General features: G+C 41.8%; 1 protein-coding gene across 8 annotated transcripts in view; it reads left to right on the top strand.

The window, feature by feature from the left end:
- Window positions 1–15,372, top strand: part of fcho2 (FCH and mu domain containing endocytic adaptor 2) — a 42,148-nt gene that overhangs the window by 5,375 nt on the left and 21,401 nt on the right. For 7 of the 8 annotated variants that reach the window (XM_035626362.2, XM_035626353.2, XM_035626355.2 and 4 more), the window contains exons 2-8: window positions 2,170–2,261; window positions 5,407–5,481; window positions 5,584–5,725; window positions 6,745–6,897; window positions 7,143–7,247; window positions 8,349–8,447; window positions 12,389–12,485. In XM_035626362.2, coding sequence (XP_035482255.1) covers window positions 2,170–2,261; window positions 5,407–5,481; window positions 5,584–5,725; window positions 6,745–6,897; window positions 7,143–7,247; window positions 8,349–8,447; window positions 12,389–12,485 — 763 coding nt within the window. Of the gene's footprint in view, window positions 1–584; window positions 687–2,169; window positions 2,262–5,406; window positions 5,482–5,583; window positions 5,726–6,744; window positions 6,898–7,142; window positions 7,248–8,348; window positions 8,448–12,388; window positions 12,486–15,372 lie in introns of those variants that run through there. The other variant, XM_035626356.2, reaches the window with a different exon arrangement.

Below are 15,372 nucleotides of genomic sequence, written 5' to 3' on the forward strand. Positions count from 1 at the left end.
AATTTTTCTTTGTACTCATCGACATCGCCTTCCACGTGAGCATGTTGCACAGAATGGACTTTCTTCCTGTTTCTGAACTGCTCGATTTGGAGCCGTGCGTTCCTGCTCACTTTCATCACTTCCCTGTTTTGTTGGTCGATTGGCCAATCGGCAGTGCTTCTCTTGCTTAGGGTTCAGCCTAGTGCAGCGCAGGTTAGTGTTGTACGCTCTGTGTCTCACCTCCCTGTCCCCAAATCCAATGTGTGCAGAAGGTGGGAAACAAGCAAAACGTAATAGTGATCTTGTAATAACACCAAACACATCTCAGTGCTCTGCTCAACAGGGTAAAATCTAGGCCAGTGAGCTCCAGCCTAGAAAAGGATGCTATTCTTTTAATGTCTATTTGCTCTGTAAATATAGTCTCATTGGATCTAACTCTGACATTCATTTGGACCCAGACTCACTGACCTTCATGTTTGTCAGTTTGGAAAAACAAGGCTGAACCCATGGGTTAAAACTGCGCTGATCTTGTAGCCTGTGTACCAAACTGCTGACAGTGGATGGCGTCAGGAACCAGGAAATATCTGGGACAGGCTTGCGTTGCACTAAAACAGTGTTGACACACAGAATCAGACAAGAATGAGGATGGACCTCGGTGGACAGATCCATTATAATATTCACCTCACTCAGCCTTTATTTAAGTGCAAGTATGAGTTTCCTTATTTGTCTTCATTTGACACTTTCAGGTAGAGGAATGATTTGCGAAATGTATTTGTCTAATAAGATTGTTGCAAGCTATTGTGGTCAAAACCATTAATTCACTGGCTGTTATTGAATTCTGCTGGCCAGTTTGTTCTATCTGATAATAAAGCTACATGCTATGATTTTTATGTTTCCACTTCACTGAGGCAGCAGCTAAATGAAGGGCGATGAAGGAGTGGAGCCATTCTTCTTCTTCTCCTTCTCCTTATCAGAAGTGACAAGGAAACTTTATATTGAAGCTGTGTCGACAGTAGAGTGTTAGTTGTGTTGCTGGGATGACAACAAGCCTGACCCGTCAAATGTACTACTGTAAACAGACTGATTATGAGGACCCTGACCATTTTTTACGAACCAGTGTCGCTCTTGTTATGAATACAGACTCAACAGAAATATTGTAAAGGTTATATAAGACATTTATTTTCAGTTGATAATGCTGATCCATTCTACACAGGCTAGCTTTCCCATCCCTCCTTAAGTTTGTTATTTTACAGGATATAGCCTGGATACTGGATATTTGAGGCTGATAATTCATAATGTACAGTATATAGTGAGTGGGGGGTTCCACGGTTGAGAGTCCACATGTCAGTGCTTTCTGGTGGAAAAACTATGTAATGCCCACATATACACTAGACCAATATATTTGCAACAAGCTAATATCAGTATAGCTAATTTAAAGGTGTTGTACTAATAAAGTAGTTAAAAGAGTAAGTTCCTCTAAGAAAATGTATTTTTAGCATGACAAGTCCTTTGACTTGATTGAGATATATATATATATATATATATATACAAATACATATATATATATATATATATATATGTGTGTGTGTGTGTGTGTGTGTGTGTGTGTATGTATGTATACTATTGACCATACAAATCATTGTTGAATATTTAAATAAACAGTTAAAAAATATTATCATCAATAGTAGTTGTAGTAGTAGCAGCAGCAGCAGTAGGCCTTGTAGTAGGGTGTCACTATATCTGTATCAAAGTGTATGGTCATTTATAATTGTATCAAATATTTTCTCAAACGTAAACCCCCAAATTCTCTTTCATATACATTATTCAGAGGTGCGTTTGCATTTTTAAAGCATCAGTGCAACTGGACACTGTTACCCAGTTGCGTGGTTACGGCAACACAGACAAGACTGGCTATCGCTCCCATTATCTGCTCGAGCCTTAGTCCAGTCTACCACCATTCACAGCATTTGTTGACTTTTCATTACTTCCTGACATGGCCAGGATGAGTATGGTTGACCAGAGGCTGCTGCAAATGCAGCGTGAAGCAATGCAGACGATGAGAACGCTGCTTGTAGAAAAAGCCTTCAGGGTAGTGTTTGATCAATAACTGAGGTATTGTCTTGTTTGTTGGACTTGGCTCTTGTTCTGCTGACTGATCTTTCTGCATTCGTTTTGGTCTCTGAAATACAGGGGGAAAAAAATAATGGCTTTGACGTGCTCTACCATAACATGAAGCATGGCCAAATATCCTCCAAGGAGCTGACAGACTTCATCAGAGAAAGGTAAGTTAGTCAGTCCTATTCTATTCTAGATATTAGTCATTTGCATGTGTTTAAAATAATCTTAGTCATTCGTTTATTGTGATGTGGCTAGTTATTGAATATGTCTTTACTGTCTTGTGGTTTTCTTGGTATTTAAATGAATTTCCCAGTAGACACCTGCAGCTCGACCTGCTGAGCAAATATCAATTTAATCAACTCAACTTAACTCCAACTGATGTACATTTTGACACTTTTTTTTGCTCCATCTTTCATTTTCAATTAATGTATGTTATTTTTTTTTAACCAATTCATTGTTTAGTTTGTGAAATGTGACTTTCCACCACCACTTCTCAGAATCCAAATGACGTGTTGAATTGCAGCGATTTGTCTGATGAAAAGTCCGAAACCCAAAGATATTCAGTTAATTATGTTATATGACAAAAAAAAGCAAGAAATCTTCACACTAGAGGAGCTGAAACAATATAATCTAAGTGTTTGTAGTTCCAGAAAATGTCATGGTAAAAATAGAGGCTAAAAGGTTCAGCTACTCTACTTTAACCTTAAAAATCAACCGGGAAATAAAATGACTCAATGAGGGCAGCATATATGTAGATCAGTGTGTTATGCAGACTTAAACTCTTTGTCGCAGGAGGATAAACCTGGGTCCACCTGTAATCTTGCATTTGGTTACACACCTTCAGTGTCAACAGCTTGATATAATAGCGTCTATTCAAATGCTTCCAGCCTCCGTGAAGATTAACCTCACTGTGTAAGAGGTGTGTAAGGGGCCGCCTCAGGAATTCAGCAGTGTCTACATGACTTTGAGGAAGATGTTGGGAATGTCTTATTAATAATGGATGATTACAATTCAGGGGTAATTTACATGTACATGAAGGAAAACTGGCATATTTCCTTCATCTTAGTTGTTTAGTGTAACACGTTTTGTATTGCTGTGTTGTTGTCATTTACAAATGGTTGAAAGCATTTGGAAAGTTTTTATTTTCAAACTGTCCAGACTCATGTTGTTGCAATAAATAACCTTTCAGCTTTTAACTTTGCTTAAATATTAACTGTCTCATCAGGCTGCAGGAATGTGGCTGTTTATACTATGTCAATGAATCAAAGTATTATTGATGAAGGTGACAGAAAGTTAGGTAGAGATTAATTTATATTTTATATTCATAAATGTATTCACTCTGTTCCTGCTTCTTAACTGACTTTGGCAGAATGAGGTTTTGTTTTGTTTCGCTTTGGAAAACTACACCATGGCTCCCTCTAGTGGGGAGAACAGCACTGCGCACTGGGCTTTGCCCTTGTGTCAATTAATGACTCTTTCCCTCACAGCATTTTAAGACTATATTAGCAGTCTCCAAGACACATTCTTGAAAATCTCTAGCAGGTGTCTTTGTACCTGCACTAAAGATGGGAAAAAATACCTGAATGCTGATTCCTTATTCTCAGCATCCTGTTTTATTCTAAGTGGATATGATCTCCTGTGAAAAAGTGACCAGACAAAAAATTATCTTAACTCTTATTTTTTATCTTTCTTTTTTTTTTATCTTTAACTGCACCTCACACAGGTGTGTCCCAAATCCATACAATAAACAAACTAAAACATCCTAATCATCATACTGTGTTAGTAGTACGTGCACAGAAAAATCTACATACTTCACCACTTTTAAAGTGACAGTAAATAATACAGTTTGTGTGCCACTCCCAAAAAAAACTTCACAAAGAGACGTCAAAACGTTTGGCTGAGATTTAAAACTCAGATCTTTCTTGAGCTGTCTCAGCACCAATTATTTCAAAATTTCCATTTCTTTTGTTTATTGCCTTGTTGGTGAGTAGTGTCCAGCAAAAACCTATTTACCAACTGTTTTGAGTGTGAACGCGCAGAATACATTTTTATCCCGATTTTGATACACAACTTCAGTCTTCCTCCGCAGACTGAGTTTGCTCAGTTGTCGTGGAGACAGCCCAGTTTTGGGTTTATTTTTTATCAAACATTTTTGTCCTAGGCCAACAACTTACCTTCAGGACAATCTGGGGTCCACATTTTGATTGACAATGCTTTGGCACTAGATGGTCTCTTTCAGCCACTTCATCTGAATATGTGGTCAAAACAGCATCAGTGTCCACATGCAGTAGAATCATAAGGAACATTTAACAGGAAAATAATATTCAGAAACGACTCAAGTCTCTCAACTTGAGAGAGAAGTAGTGTGATTGTGTACATGTCTAAATGGGAAGTCAAACAGTCTATGTAACTGATATTGTTGTGAAGAATTATAATCATCGTGTAAAAATTGTTTGCTTTCTTGTTTATAAGCATGGTACAAACACTTTTTTAAAATATATATTTCTTACAACATGAAGTATAAAAATGAAACATTGACGTGGGAAGATGTGGAAGTGGAAATGTGCCCTATAATGCATCTGTAGCTCGTCCCATCCGGTGTGTTGTTGTAGTGCTGTGTGTGAGTGTACTTGTTCTCCCATGGGACAGTTGCGTTTGTCTGTGTGTACCTGTGTTTGTGTGTACGTATATGTGAGTGTATTTGTGCGCGTGTGTGCGCACAAGTTTGTCCCCTTTCCCCCTGGCTGACCTTGCTCCTGTGACGTGACTGCAGAGAGAGACTGGCAAAATACATGCATAATTCAGTCTTCCACTATAACTCTGCTTTAGTTTTTTTTTATACTCCTGTCACTTTGCTACAGTGTGAGGGGATGGAAAGGAAAATTGAGAGAAGCAGGGATTCAAAAACTAACTTTCATACACTGTCCGCTTCAACACGAGGTTGACAAACCAAACCGTACTTATTTGCCCATTCAGTCAGTGTGAATGTGGTCAAACATTTATGTTGCAAACTCTAAGTGGATGTTTTTGGCAAGGATCTGCAGTAGCTCAGTGGCGTGGCCGCCATAACCTAGTTGCAAATACTTAAAACGTTTTTTCGTCATACTATACCTTTTTTATTAAAAGTACTATCTTGGCATCATTGACATGAAGTGATAATGATTTTTTAAAAAGTGTGTGTGTGTGTGTGTGTGTGTGTGTGTGTGTGTGTGTGTGTGTGTGTGTGTGTGTGTGTGTGTGTGTGTGTGTGTGTGTATGTGTGTGTGTGTGTGTGTGTGTGTGTGTGTGTGTGTGTGTGCTCTTTCCTAGGAGTACTATTGAAGAGGCCTATGCCAGGTCAATGACCAAACTTGCCAAATCCGCTGGCAACTTTTCTCAGCTTGGGTGAGTGTAAGCAGCTAGTCTATCTTTTCAGAAAAACCGAGAGGTGTAAAGAACATCTTGTCATGTCCTAGCCTCTGACGTGTCGGTCATCTTTTGTCCCAGGACATTTGCTCCAGTGTGGGATGTGTTCAAGAGCTCGACAGAGAAGCTGGCAAGCTGTCACATGGAGCTAGTGAGGAAACTACAGGAACTTATAAAGGAGGTGCAGAAGTACGTGGAAGAGCAGGCCAAAGCACACAAGAAGGTACAGAACTGGACAGTAAGGGAAACTATAGCAATTGGGAAGATCAAAGTTCCTATTGCTTAATGTTTTTGGATACTATTTCCTATATGAAAATTTAGAGAAACTGTAGCCAGTAGTGTTATTCTGTGAACCACTTATATTGCTACACCTCTCTCCTCCATGTGTCTTCCCTGCTGAGACGCACCATCAGCTCATATCTCATGCATGAGGCCACAGCACAGAAAGTAAAATAGGAGTTAAGAATTAGCGGAGTTGTGTTTGTGCTTTCAGCATTACAAAAAGGCTGTCACAGTTTCTCTCCGTCACTTCCCTGCACTCCCTGCTTGTGCATTGTGTCTGCTCAACTTGCAGACACAATGCACATCGTAGTTAAGTGGTGCAAACCACCCAAAATAAACACCCACCTTGGAGAAGATGAAGAAAATTTGCACATGATTTTACCTGTTACCGAATTTGACCAGTTTAGTAAAATGTTTGCTGACATCACCAGTGATGTTTACAATATACCATGACTGTGACTGTGTCAAGATGAGCAGCAAATAAAACAATGAATACAACTATTAATTAACCAAGTCTAGTGGGACCACTGGAATTGTAAATCATTATCTCCTCCTGATTTGATTTAGCTTTTTTTATATCGTTTAACTGTTGATATGAAGAGCTATAGAAACAGACCAAATGCACTCTCTTGAGATCAAATGCAGAGTCCTATCTATTTTTAATTGACACGCATAACTTTAATCACTTCCTGTTGTGCCTTGCAACAGCTCTGTGTCACATGCTGGAGAGTGAAACCGAGGACGTGAAAAAGTGTTTTACCACAGCAATAAAGGACCTCTGTCCAATTTTATTTTTTTGGCAAACTCACAGAATAAGCAAGGGTATTTAAGCACAAATGTTGAATGTGTATTTTGCTAAAGTGTATCTATAGATCTATATAGTCTTATGGGAGACACTTGCACTTATTATTTAGCCTTTGGTTTGCTGGGTAACTGTACAATGCATTTGCGTGTTGTCAGACAAAAGAAGAGGTGGCGTCCACCCTGGAGGCCGTCCAGAACATCCAGACCATATCTCAGGCTCTGCAGAAATCCAAGGAGATCTACAATGCCAAAACTGTGGAGCAGGAGCGCCTCCGCAAAGAGGGGGCCACCCAGAGAGATGTGGACAAGGTGGGAGGTCACACTCGCACATACACACACCCATGTAATCATGGTATGCTAATAAGGCATGATGAAGTGCCTTAACACTGCAGTCTATACAGAAACTTTAACCCCAAAAAGGTCTCTTGCCTCCAAACATTAAGAGGAACTTGGCTTCCTTGCTGGTTCGTCATTTGAGCTGGGAAAAGAGAGGCCCATTGTCTACAGTATATAAACTTATGATAGCCATTTATCTGTCTGTTTATACTTTGCAGGCTGGAGTGAAAGCCAAAAAAGCCACCGAGACCTACAAAGCATATGTGGAGAAATACGCCACAGCCAAGTCAGAATTTGAACAGAAGATGGCAGAAACTGCACAGGTATTGTAAAAATTCCCTTGTGCTGTGTGTATGTGTTTAAATGAGATATGCGCTCACTAACTCTGCCCGTTGTCTGTCTCTATGGTATGCAACACTCTTGTGTTGTGTAATGCGTCAGCCGTGTGTGTGTGTGTGTGTGTGTGTGTATTCTACAGGTTTTGTGCCCTGTATCATCTCCAGATGTGTTTTTTTTCTCTGCAACAGAGTCATTGTGGAAAGCTCTGATTGGATCCATCTGAGCGACTGATTAGATAAACTCCAAATTAAAATCAGATCAGCAGAATTTGGTCTCCATATCCTTCTGCGCCACAGCAGCTCCACCGCCAGAAAAGGTCCTGGTTATCCCAGCATTTTTGTTTTCCCCCCAAGAGAAAAATGGTGTTGCAGCTTTGCTTCCCTGGCATCGCAGTCTACAGCTCATTTCAAACTCAGCACATGTGGACATGAGTTATAAACACTGAACACATGTGGCTTTCTGACATCACTGAGGCTCCTATATGTGTGTATATGTGGGTGGGTGGGTGTGTCGGTGTGTGAGCGTATGCTGCCTCATATTGTGGTGAATGACAGAAGTAGTCTCAGACGCTTGTGTGCAGTGTGCTTGTGGTAGGAGCGGCTCGTTTTCCTCTCCTTTCACAGTTTCCGATGATCTATACTCATCATCGTTGGTTTACCCCACAACCCCAGAGTGAGAGTCAAATGAAAGCAACCACTAGCTTTTCAGGTTATGATTTAATACAGCTTACTCCTGAGGTCCATAATGTGTGTCTGTGTGTGTGTGTGTGTGTGTGTGTGTGTGTGTGTGTGTGTGTGTGTGTGTGTGCGTGTGCGTGTGCGTGCGTGTGCGTGTGCGTGTGTGCGTGCGTGCGTGCGTGCCATAGACCACCCAAACAGACTCATGGGAAGAGGCAGAGACAAAATAAGGAAGTGAAGTTTCCCTGGCTGCATTTCGTTCTGACCTTATTTTTGTTTTCATGACTTTGAAATGAGACCGATACCATGATGCGGGTTTGCTGGCATGCAGTTAATTTGACTTCAAGTGACTGGATGATTTGTTTGCACTGCAGCGCCGCACCTGACTGTTCTCGCTCTGTGTTACAGAAATTCCAAGACATTGAGGAAAGCCACATTCTCCACATGAAGGAGATCATTCAGTCATACTCGCAGTCAGTCGACGAAACACACATTCAAATAGGAGAGGTGAGTGTGTACACACACACACACACACACACACACACACACACACACATACTCTAACATTCCTGTGGGTGGAGTAGGTGTCTTGTTGACCTGAGGCTGTGCTCATTGGGTTCATTGTGTGTCATATCAATTAGTGTCGTCTTTGATCTCGCTAATCATTTAACTAAGAAGCAGGAAATGGTCCATTCAGCCCTTTATGCCGAGCAATTAAAAACTGATCAAAACTCCCTCTCAGCCTACCTAAAACACCTCCAGAAGTCCAAACACTTGCCAAACACTGTGTCTGATAGTTAAATGTGCTGCACAGGCCTGTTCGTTTCTGGAAGAGTGTTTGGGTTTCAGAAAGTGGCAGCAAGCGTGATCAACTCTAATTGTCAACGCTTTCAAACATCGTTTACAACCATATTAATCAGTGTTTAATGTTAAACAGAGATTTATTTTCATTTATTTATTCAGCAATCATACTTACCAGTGCCGAACAGAATTTACAAAGACCTACTACATTCTGCCTCTCTGTTCCCATTCATCTGTGGCTGTTCTGTAGTGATGGCGTCACTGTATTTCCCTTGTTGTCCATAGAGGGCGACGCAGCTCTACTATGAGAGTGCCTCAGTCCAACCCCTTGGCTCGTGCGGCAAGTTGGAAAGAATGTGGAGGGCAGGTTATTCAGTCTCACACTTCCTGCTTCCAAGCAGGAGATGGGCTGTGCTGCTGCCTGTTGCTGAGCCAAATTAAAATACTGCTTGGAGACAAGTGGCCAGTGTTTCCAAACCAGAAAATCTGAATGAGCCTAAGAAATTTTGATTTGGAGATAAGTGCTCATCAAACCAAGCTGTGAGGGACTTTGGGAATATCATTATTACATAAGGGCGAGGCGAGAGGGAGTGAGGGAGGGAGAAGGGTGAAGGAGGCTGGGACTAGTTTTAGCTCTGCAACATTGTGCTTAGTCACCGAGCCCACAGGCATTCATGCTGAGAAGCAAACAGACAAAATCATGCATGTGCATAGTCTTACATTTAAAATATCAAATATGAAGACTGTTTTCAATTAGACATGCATACACACGTATATTATTATACACAGAAGACATGACTCTCTTATCCCTGCATTCTGTCCCACTGATGTTTAAATACTTTCAGCCATAGATACAAGATTTGAATATTTAAAAGATTAACTTGTCACATACTCATATTTTCAATACATGCTAAATGATGTGCTAAAATGTGGATGTCCATCGATGATAAAATAAAAGCAAAAAAGAGGTTGTCTGCCCCCATGTGTGTTTTAGAGGAAAAGCTGTTGCCCACCACCAGGGGCCTGTATCTGTAACTGGTCAACATTAAACAGACCTGGTAGTAGTGATAGACTGATTCATTGGTCCACTGATTGATTCTGGCTTTTTGAGGATCATAGCATTGGACGAAATCTGAGTTCACAAGGCCTATAAATGCAGACACGTCTATAGACATGTTTTTTCTTCGTTTTTTTAATGAAGTTCAGTTTTTGATAAGTTGTGGACAATTTGATTTAAAATAAGTAAAGTGTACTGCTGGTCTACTTAAGCGAACAGACAAAACACATTTTTTTAAATCTCCAAATATAATATGATAACATAAAACATAACTGTGCCAGTGAAAAAGTCATGTCAGTCACTTACTACATGATAGTGTTCCTTGGTGAGAAATCTGTGTTGGATTTTTGTCCCTGTCGCTGCACTAATAACTTCTGCTGCATAGTTGTAGTGCCTGCAAAAAGACTTGCACATCAGGGGTTGGATAGCATGAATCTCTGTGTGCCTTAAACCCATTTAGTTGGCTGGTGAGTCCATGTTTACCAGTTTATCAGATGAGACATAATTGCAGGGAAGTTCAGTGAATGAAAGTGAAGGGTACCAGGAACCGAAAGTGCGTCACTAAAATCAAGAAGTAATCATGTCAACCTTGCAGGCATTTTCGGACTAGACTTATCCAGTATCAGCTCAGTGGGCGTGAAGGATAACTAGGTTAGAATAAAAGGATGAGAGGGAAAAAAAAGAAAACATAAATGTCCTATTTCAGTTGAGAGAAGTGCAGAGTGTTGTTTCCTGCACAGAGAGCTTTACACTCACATAAGGGCAGGTGTGTCTGTCAGTGTGCGTGCTGTGTTTGTTTTTTTAAACGAGCATTTGTGTGCGAGTGAGGATCCCTTGAAGGCAGATGCATGTTCCGAGCATGTGGGCGAGAGAAGTCTCCATAGGCCGAGTTTTTTTCTCTGTGTGTGTGTGTGTGTGTGTGTGTGTGTGTGTGTGTGTGTGTGTGGCGAGCAGGGTACGCAGGTTGATGACATCAGTGCCCCCCCCATCAGGGCAGCAGCACCTGACAGATCGCGTGTGCTGCAGTGAGCATACTCCCCCCCCCACCAACATCACCCACATCACCCTCCCCCAACATCCTCTCCTGCCAGGGCACAGAAGGCTAATGCACTCCACCTCGCTACAGGGGCCCGGGGGGCAGACACATATGTGTGTGTATGCGTGTGTGTTTGTTTGATAGTGGAGCCACTCTGCGCTTACAGTATCACGCACATCTAAATGGTTTGGTGAGACGGCACAGTCAACCGCTGTTCTCCATCCCCATGCCCATACATCGCTTTCACTTCCCCCTCAGTAAACACACAAGCACACATGCACATCCAAAACAAACAAGCAAACAAGCACTATCCTTCCTCCGATACTGCCCAAAGGGCAGACCACAGTGTCAACGATGATTCAACCCGACTCAATAGAATGACAGTAAAGTAAAATACAATATGTCTCCACAGGCCAAATACTAAATAAATGTTAGAAATATCAACTAAAGGCAAAGCAGTGCAAGTTACATGGGGAGTGTTTGCCTCCGTCCTGTACACCATGAAACAAATTGCACCAAACATTACTTAAATCCTTTGTTTATCTTCATTCTTAGAAACCATTCACAAATAATCTTGTGTGGCGTTTTGACCAGGATGCAGGGACAGTACTGCTGTATATGTATGTGTGGAGGCGTTCGCTGTCATTCCCTGCAAAGGAAACACCACAAAAAACAGTAAAAGATTTGTGTGGATCGTGTTATTGCACCGTCCAAATCTTCGACCAAAACACGGCTACAATCGAGTGTAGGTTGCACCTTGGCTGTAGTTGTAGTTTCTCCTTACAAGGAGGATACTGAAAACGGCTGTAGACAGGAGGTGGAGAAGAGTGCTCAATGTGATAGGTGGCCAATAGCAGGCTTATGCCCATAATCCTAAAGTCGGACTAGTTATGACAGAACCAAAAAGTTCTAACTCATACGCTGAACTCCGGCTTACTGAACACTGACTCATCTAACTGCATTTCCCGCCAATCAGGGAAGAACTTTGTACATAATTAGTTTCATCAATTATATTGAGAAAAACATTTTCATACTGTTGGTGAGAAACCACATAATTCATTTGGGGCAGTGATTTTAAGTATCCAGCTGACAGGATTTCATCTCGACACAGCCTGTGCATGTCGTGTTAGATTTAAAAGATTTTCTTGGAAATTCACATCACCAAAAGAGCAGTGACTGCCTGAAGAAAAACTTAAGAGTAAACGGAATGAAAAATCTCATTCTTCAGTCAGGTTCAGGGCACTGGAAAAACACTCTGCAATATTTATTCAGTGTCCTTTTTTTGGTGACGCTGGACGTGGCCGTGCTGCTAGCACTTGGATATGTAATTAATCTGACCTTTGAATAGTGACCCTAATGGCAATTATTACATATCCCCAAAATAACCGTTTTCTGTGAATGTAATTGATCACCAAGTAACTGTGTTAATTCCTAATACTGACACTAAATGGATCAAAGATCAGCTGCAGTTGAGCTTGTTTCACCTCCACTAAGTCTCTTGAGTTTCAAGTAACTGTCATTGAATTTTGATTTCTTCTTTTTGTCTTCATATAGCTCCACAGTGAATTTGTGAGGAACATTGAAAACACCTCTGTGGAGAGCTTAATACAGAAACTGGCTGAGAGCAAAGGAACGGGCAAGGAGAGACCAGGTAAGCCACCACAGACCTTTATGTCCGTGTTTGTCCTGGGCCCTGTGCCTGTTCCTGCCTTGTGGGGATGGGAGGGGTGTATAGAGAGGGGCAATTAGAAGAAGGAGAGGGCCATCAGAGTCAATCATAGTAATCTGCTGTAAAGGTAGGCAGGCTTGGCATTCCAGTAAGCATGTGACACATGGGGGGCTTTGCTGTGCTCACAGACTAAGCAGGCAGAACCAACCTTTTCAGGAGGTCAGAGCTCAACAATGACTCTTGTGTAAACTTTGCCATGCCACAATAATCAAGGGAATACTCCTCGGACTCCTTTGGCTCTACCGCTTCACCTCCTTCTTTTCCCCACTCACACACGCTCAGCTCATTCACTGATAGTTAGTTACCCTTGTGCTTAGTAGCGAGCAGCTTGATTTTTATACCATCAACGAATAATTAGTCAAGGAAAATCTGCGAACAGTTGGAAGCCCCCGTCGTAAATATCCGATCACTTTACCAGTTCCTGTACTTGTACTACATTACGTCAGGTCACAGGCACAAAGGGTTCACCTCTGCTGTGTTTTGTGTGTACACAAACGGTGACCCCTGTGTCCAGACGCTGCGTCTTAGGAGTGGTGGCCTTCATTTGTTTGGACAGCAGAATTAATTGAGGCTAAAAAACGGTCAGAAAATGCCTCTTGTATCAAGCTGTTCATTAGGGATTGCACAGCAGCCCCGGCCCTGTCAGAAAAATAACCTGTCTGTCCCCTGATTAAATGGCTGAACGGATGGCCAGTCCAGGGCCTTTAGAGAGAGAGAGGTTGAATAAACTTTCTATTGCGGAAACAATCCCAAAGTGACACACTGCGAGGCAGGGGGGTTCGGAGTGTTCAACGATATCCAGCTGAGCTGTCAACTGGCGGTGGGCCAGACACGCAAACCCCCTCTGCCCCTCTCCCACTCCCAGTGCCATGTGAAGCATATGCAATTTAAAAAACCATCCTCCGCTCATGCGTGACTGCATGCTTCCCTCACAGAGAGTATAAAGAAGAGAAACATCTTCCCCTGTATAAACAAAGTCGTCTGTCTGTTTAGGAGATGTTTAAACAGTTCCTAATGTCTGCCCAGATTTAGGTAATATTCATGTGTCTGGTGTTTAGACTTTTGTTGCAGTTGGTGTGCATAAATATTGTCAGATGCAATCGTGGGATGCTAGCGGAAGAGAGTTCCTGCTCTGCCTCGGCCTTACATGGATCCACTGCATTTGTTAAACATCCCAGAGCTTCTCCCTTTCTGGGTCCCTTTATTTAAATTATTTTTGTTCTTACAACACCTACAGCTGATCCATTTAATGAAAATGATGTCAAATGAGATAATGATCACGAGCCTCCTCTCCAGGAAAAAGATGCACCTCAAAATTCAGATACTCTCCCTGATTTTATGTCGGTACGATGACCGAATGGGGACGATGAGATAACCACGTCTGCGTGTGTCTCTCTCACTTCCTCCCATGGGAGAAAGCTTCTTGAGTGAGCATGCCAATTTTGTTTTGATTGGCATGAAACTCTGTCACGCACACGCACGTGCACACAAGCAGCTATTCGTGCTCTTCATTGTGTATTTGCCGGCGGTGAAGAGGCCTGATATTGCACAGTAGAGTAGATCGGTCATTGGTGTACTTTATCCACTTCACTTGGCGTGATGCATGCCTCTCGTGACTCGCCGCTTCCCTGCGCTTCACTCGGCATTGCACACGCCAAACAATGCGTCAATTCTGCCCGCGACTGGCGTCCTCTGGGGAGACTTCATTGGACCACTGCTAATGTATACATTTTGAGTTAAAATATCATTAGCTTTGTTGTTTTCAGGTCATAGCATGTTAGTGTATCAGAAATATTGCCAGAGGGTCCTGCCCTCTCTCTCTCTCTCTCTCTCTCTCTCTCTCTCTCTCTCTGTCTCTCCTGCTCATCTTGCAAGATATTACGCTTTTTAGTCTTATGCAGCACATCTGCCTCTCTCTGGTTTGATAGCAGACACTACATGTGCTTTATGTCATACATTTAAAGAAAAACTATTTCTAATATAGCATTTCAGCAAGATGTTGTGGTTCCTGTTAAGTGGCCAGATGTAGTCACATAACTGTCAAACTGCACCATCAATACTGGAGCATAGAATTTAAATGATGTGTGTGTTTGTGTGTGTGTTTCAATTTACAATTAAACGCATGGGTCTAATTTAAATTTGATTTCACTGATTGACACATACACATATTGCATGTCTTGCCTCTAGTCTTCCTACAATTCTTCCTAAATGCAAATGCCCTTTTAGTGTGAGTGTGCGTGTGTGTGTGTAAGTGTGTGTGTGCACTAAAGCTCCGACCCTTTGAAAAGCCTCCATAAATGTTTCCGGAGGCGCACTTGAAGCGTGACAATCCCAGTGCAGGGCCTTGGTAAATGTGTATAATTGATGAGCACTAAATTTAGTGTAAACGTAGTTGTTTTTGAATGATGTATCCAAATAACCAAAAGCAATGTTATTTTTCGTCAAATCAAATCCATAGCTGGTTGTGCTCCAAGTGATAACACGGTCATTAGCTTGAGTAGATATGACGTTTTGTAGGTTCAGTCCGTTATTTCGGCGGGCTTTGCATGTTTGTTTGTGCTTGATTTCTTTTGTTTCATAGTTCTTTTTCTATTCTGGCCATTTTTTTGCACGCAAAAGAGAAGGAGAAAAGGGCATCTCTTAAGCCTGAGAGCAGATTTGTCCATGTGGCTTTAAACACTTCTCTGCATGTAATCTTGGTCTTGTTTGTCTTATTGTAATAGGTTTAGTGACTTTGCGTGTCCCGTGTGGGCAGGTTTCGTTTCAGCTTAGGTCATACCTGCTGTTTGCACACACACACACACACACA

This window comes from Scophthalmus maximus, chromosome 2 (genome assembly GCF_022379125.1).
Source record: "Scophthalmus maximus strain ysfricsl-2021 chromosome 2, ASM2237912v1, whole genome shotgun sequence".
Taxonomy (NCBI): Eukaryota; Metazoa; Chordata; class Actinopteri; order Pleuronectiformes; family Scophthalmidae; genus Scophthalmus; species Scophthalmus maximus.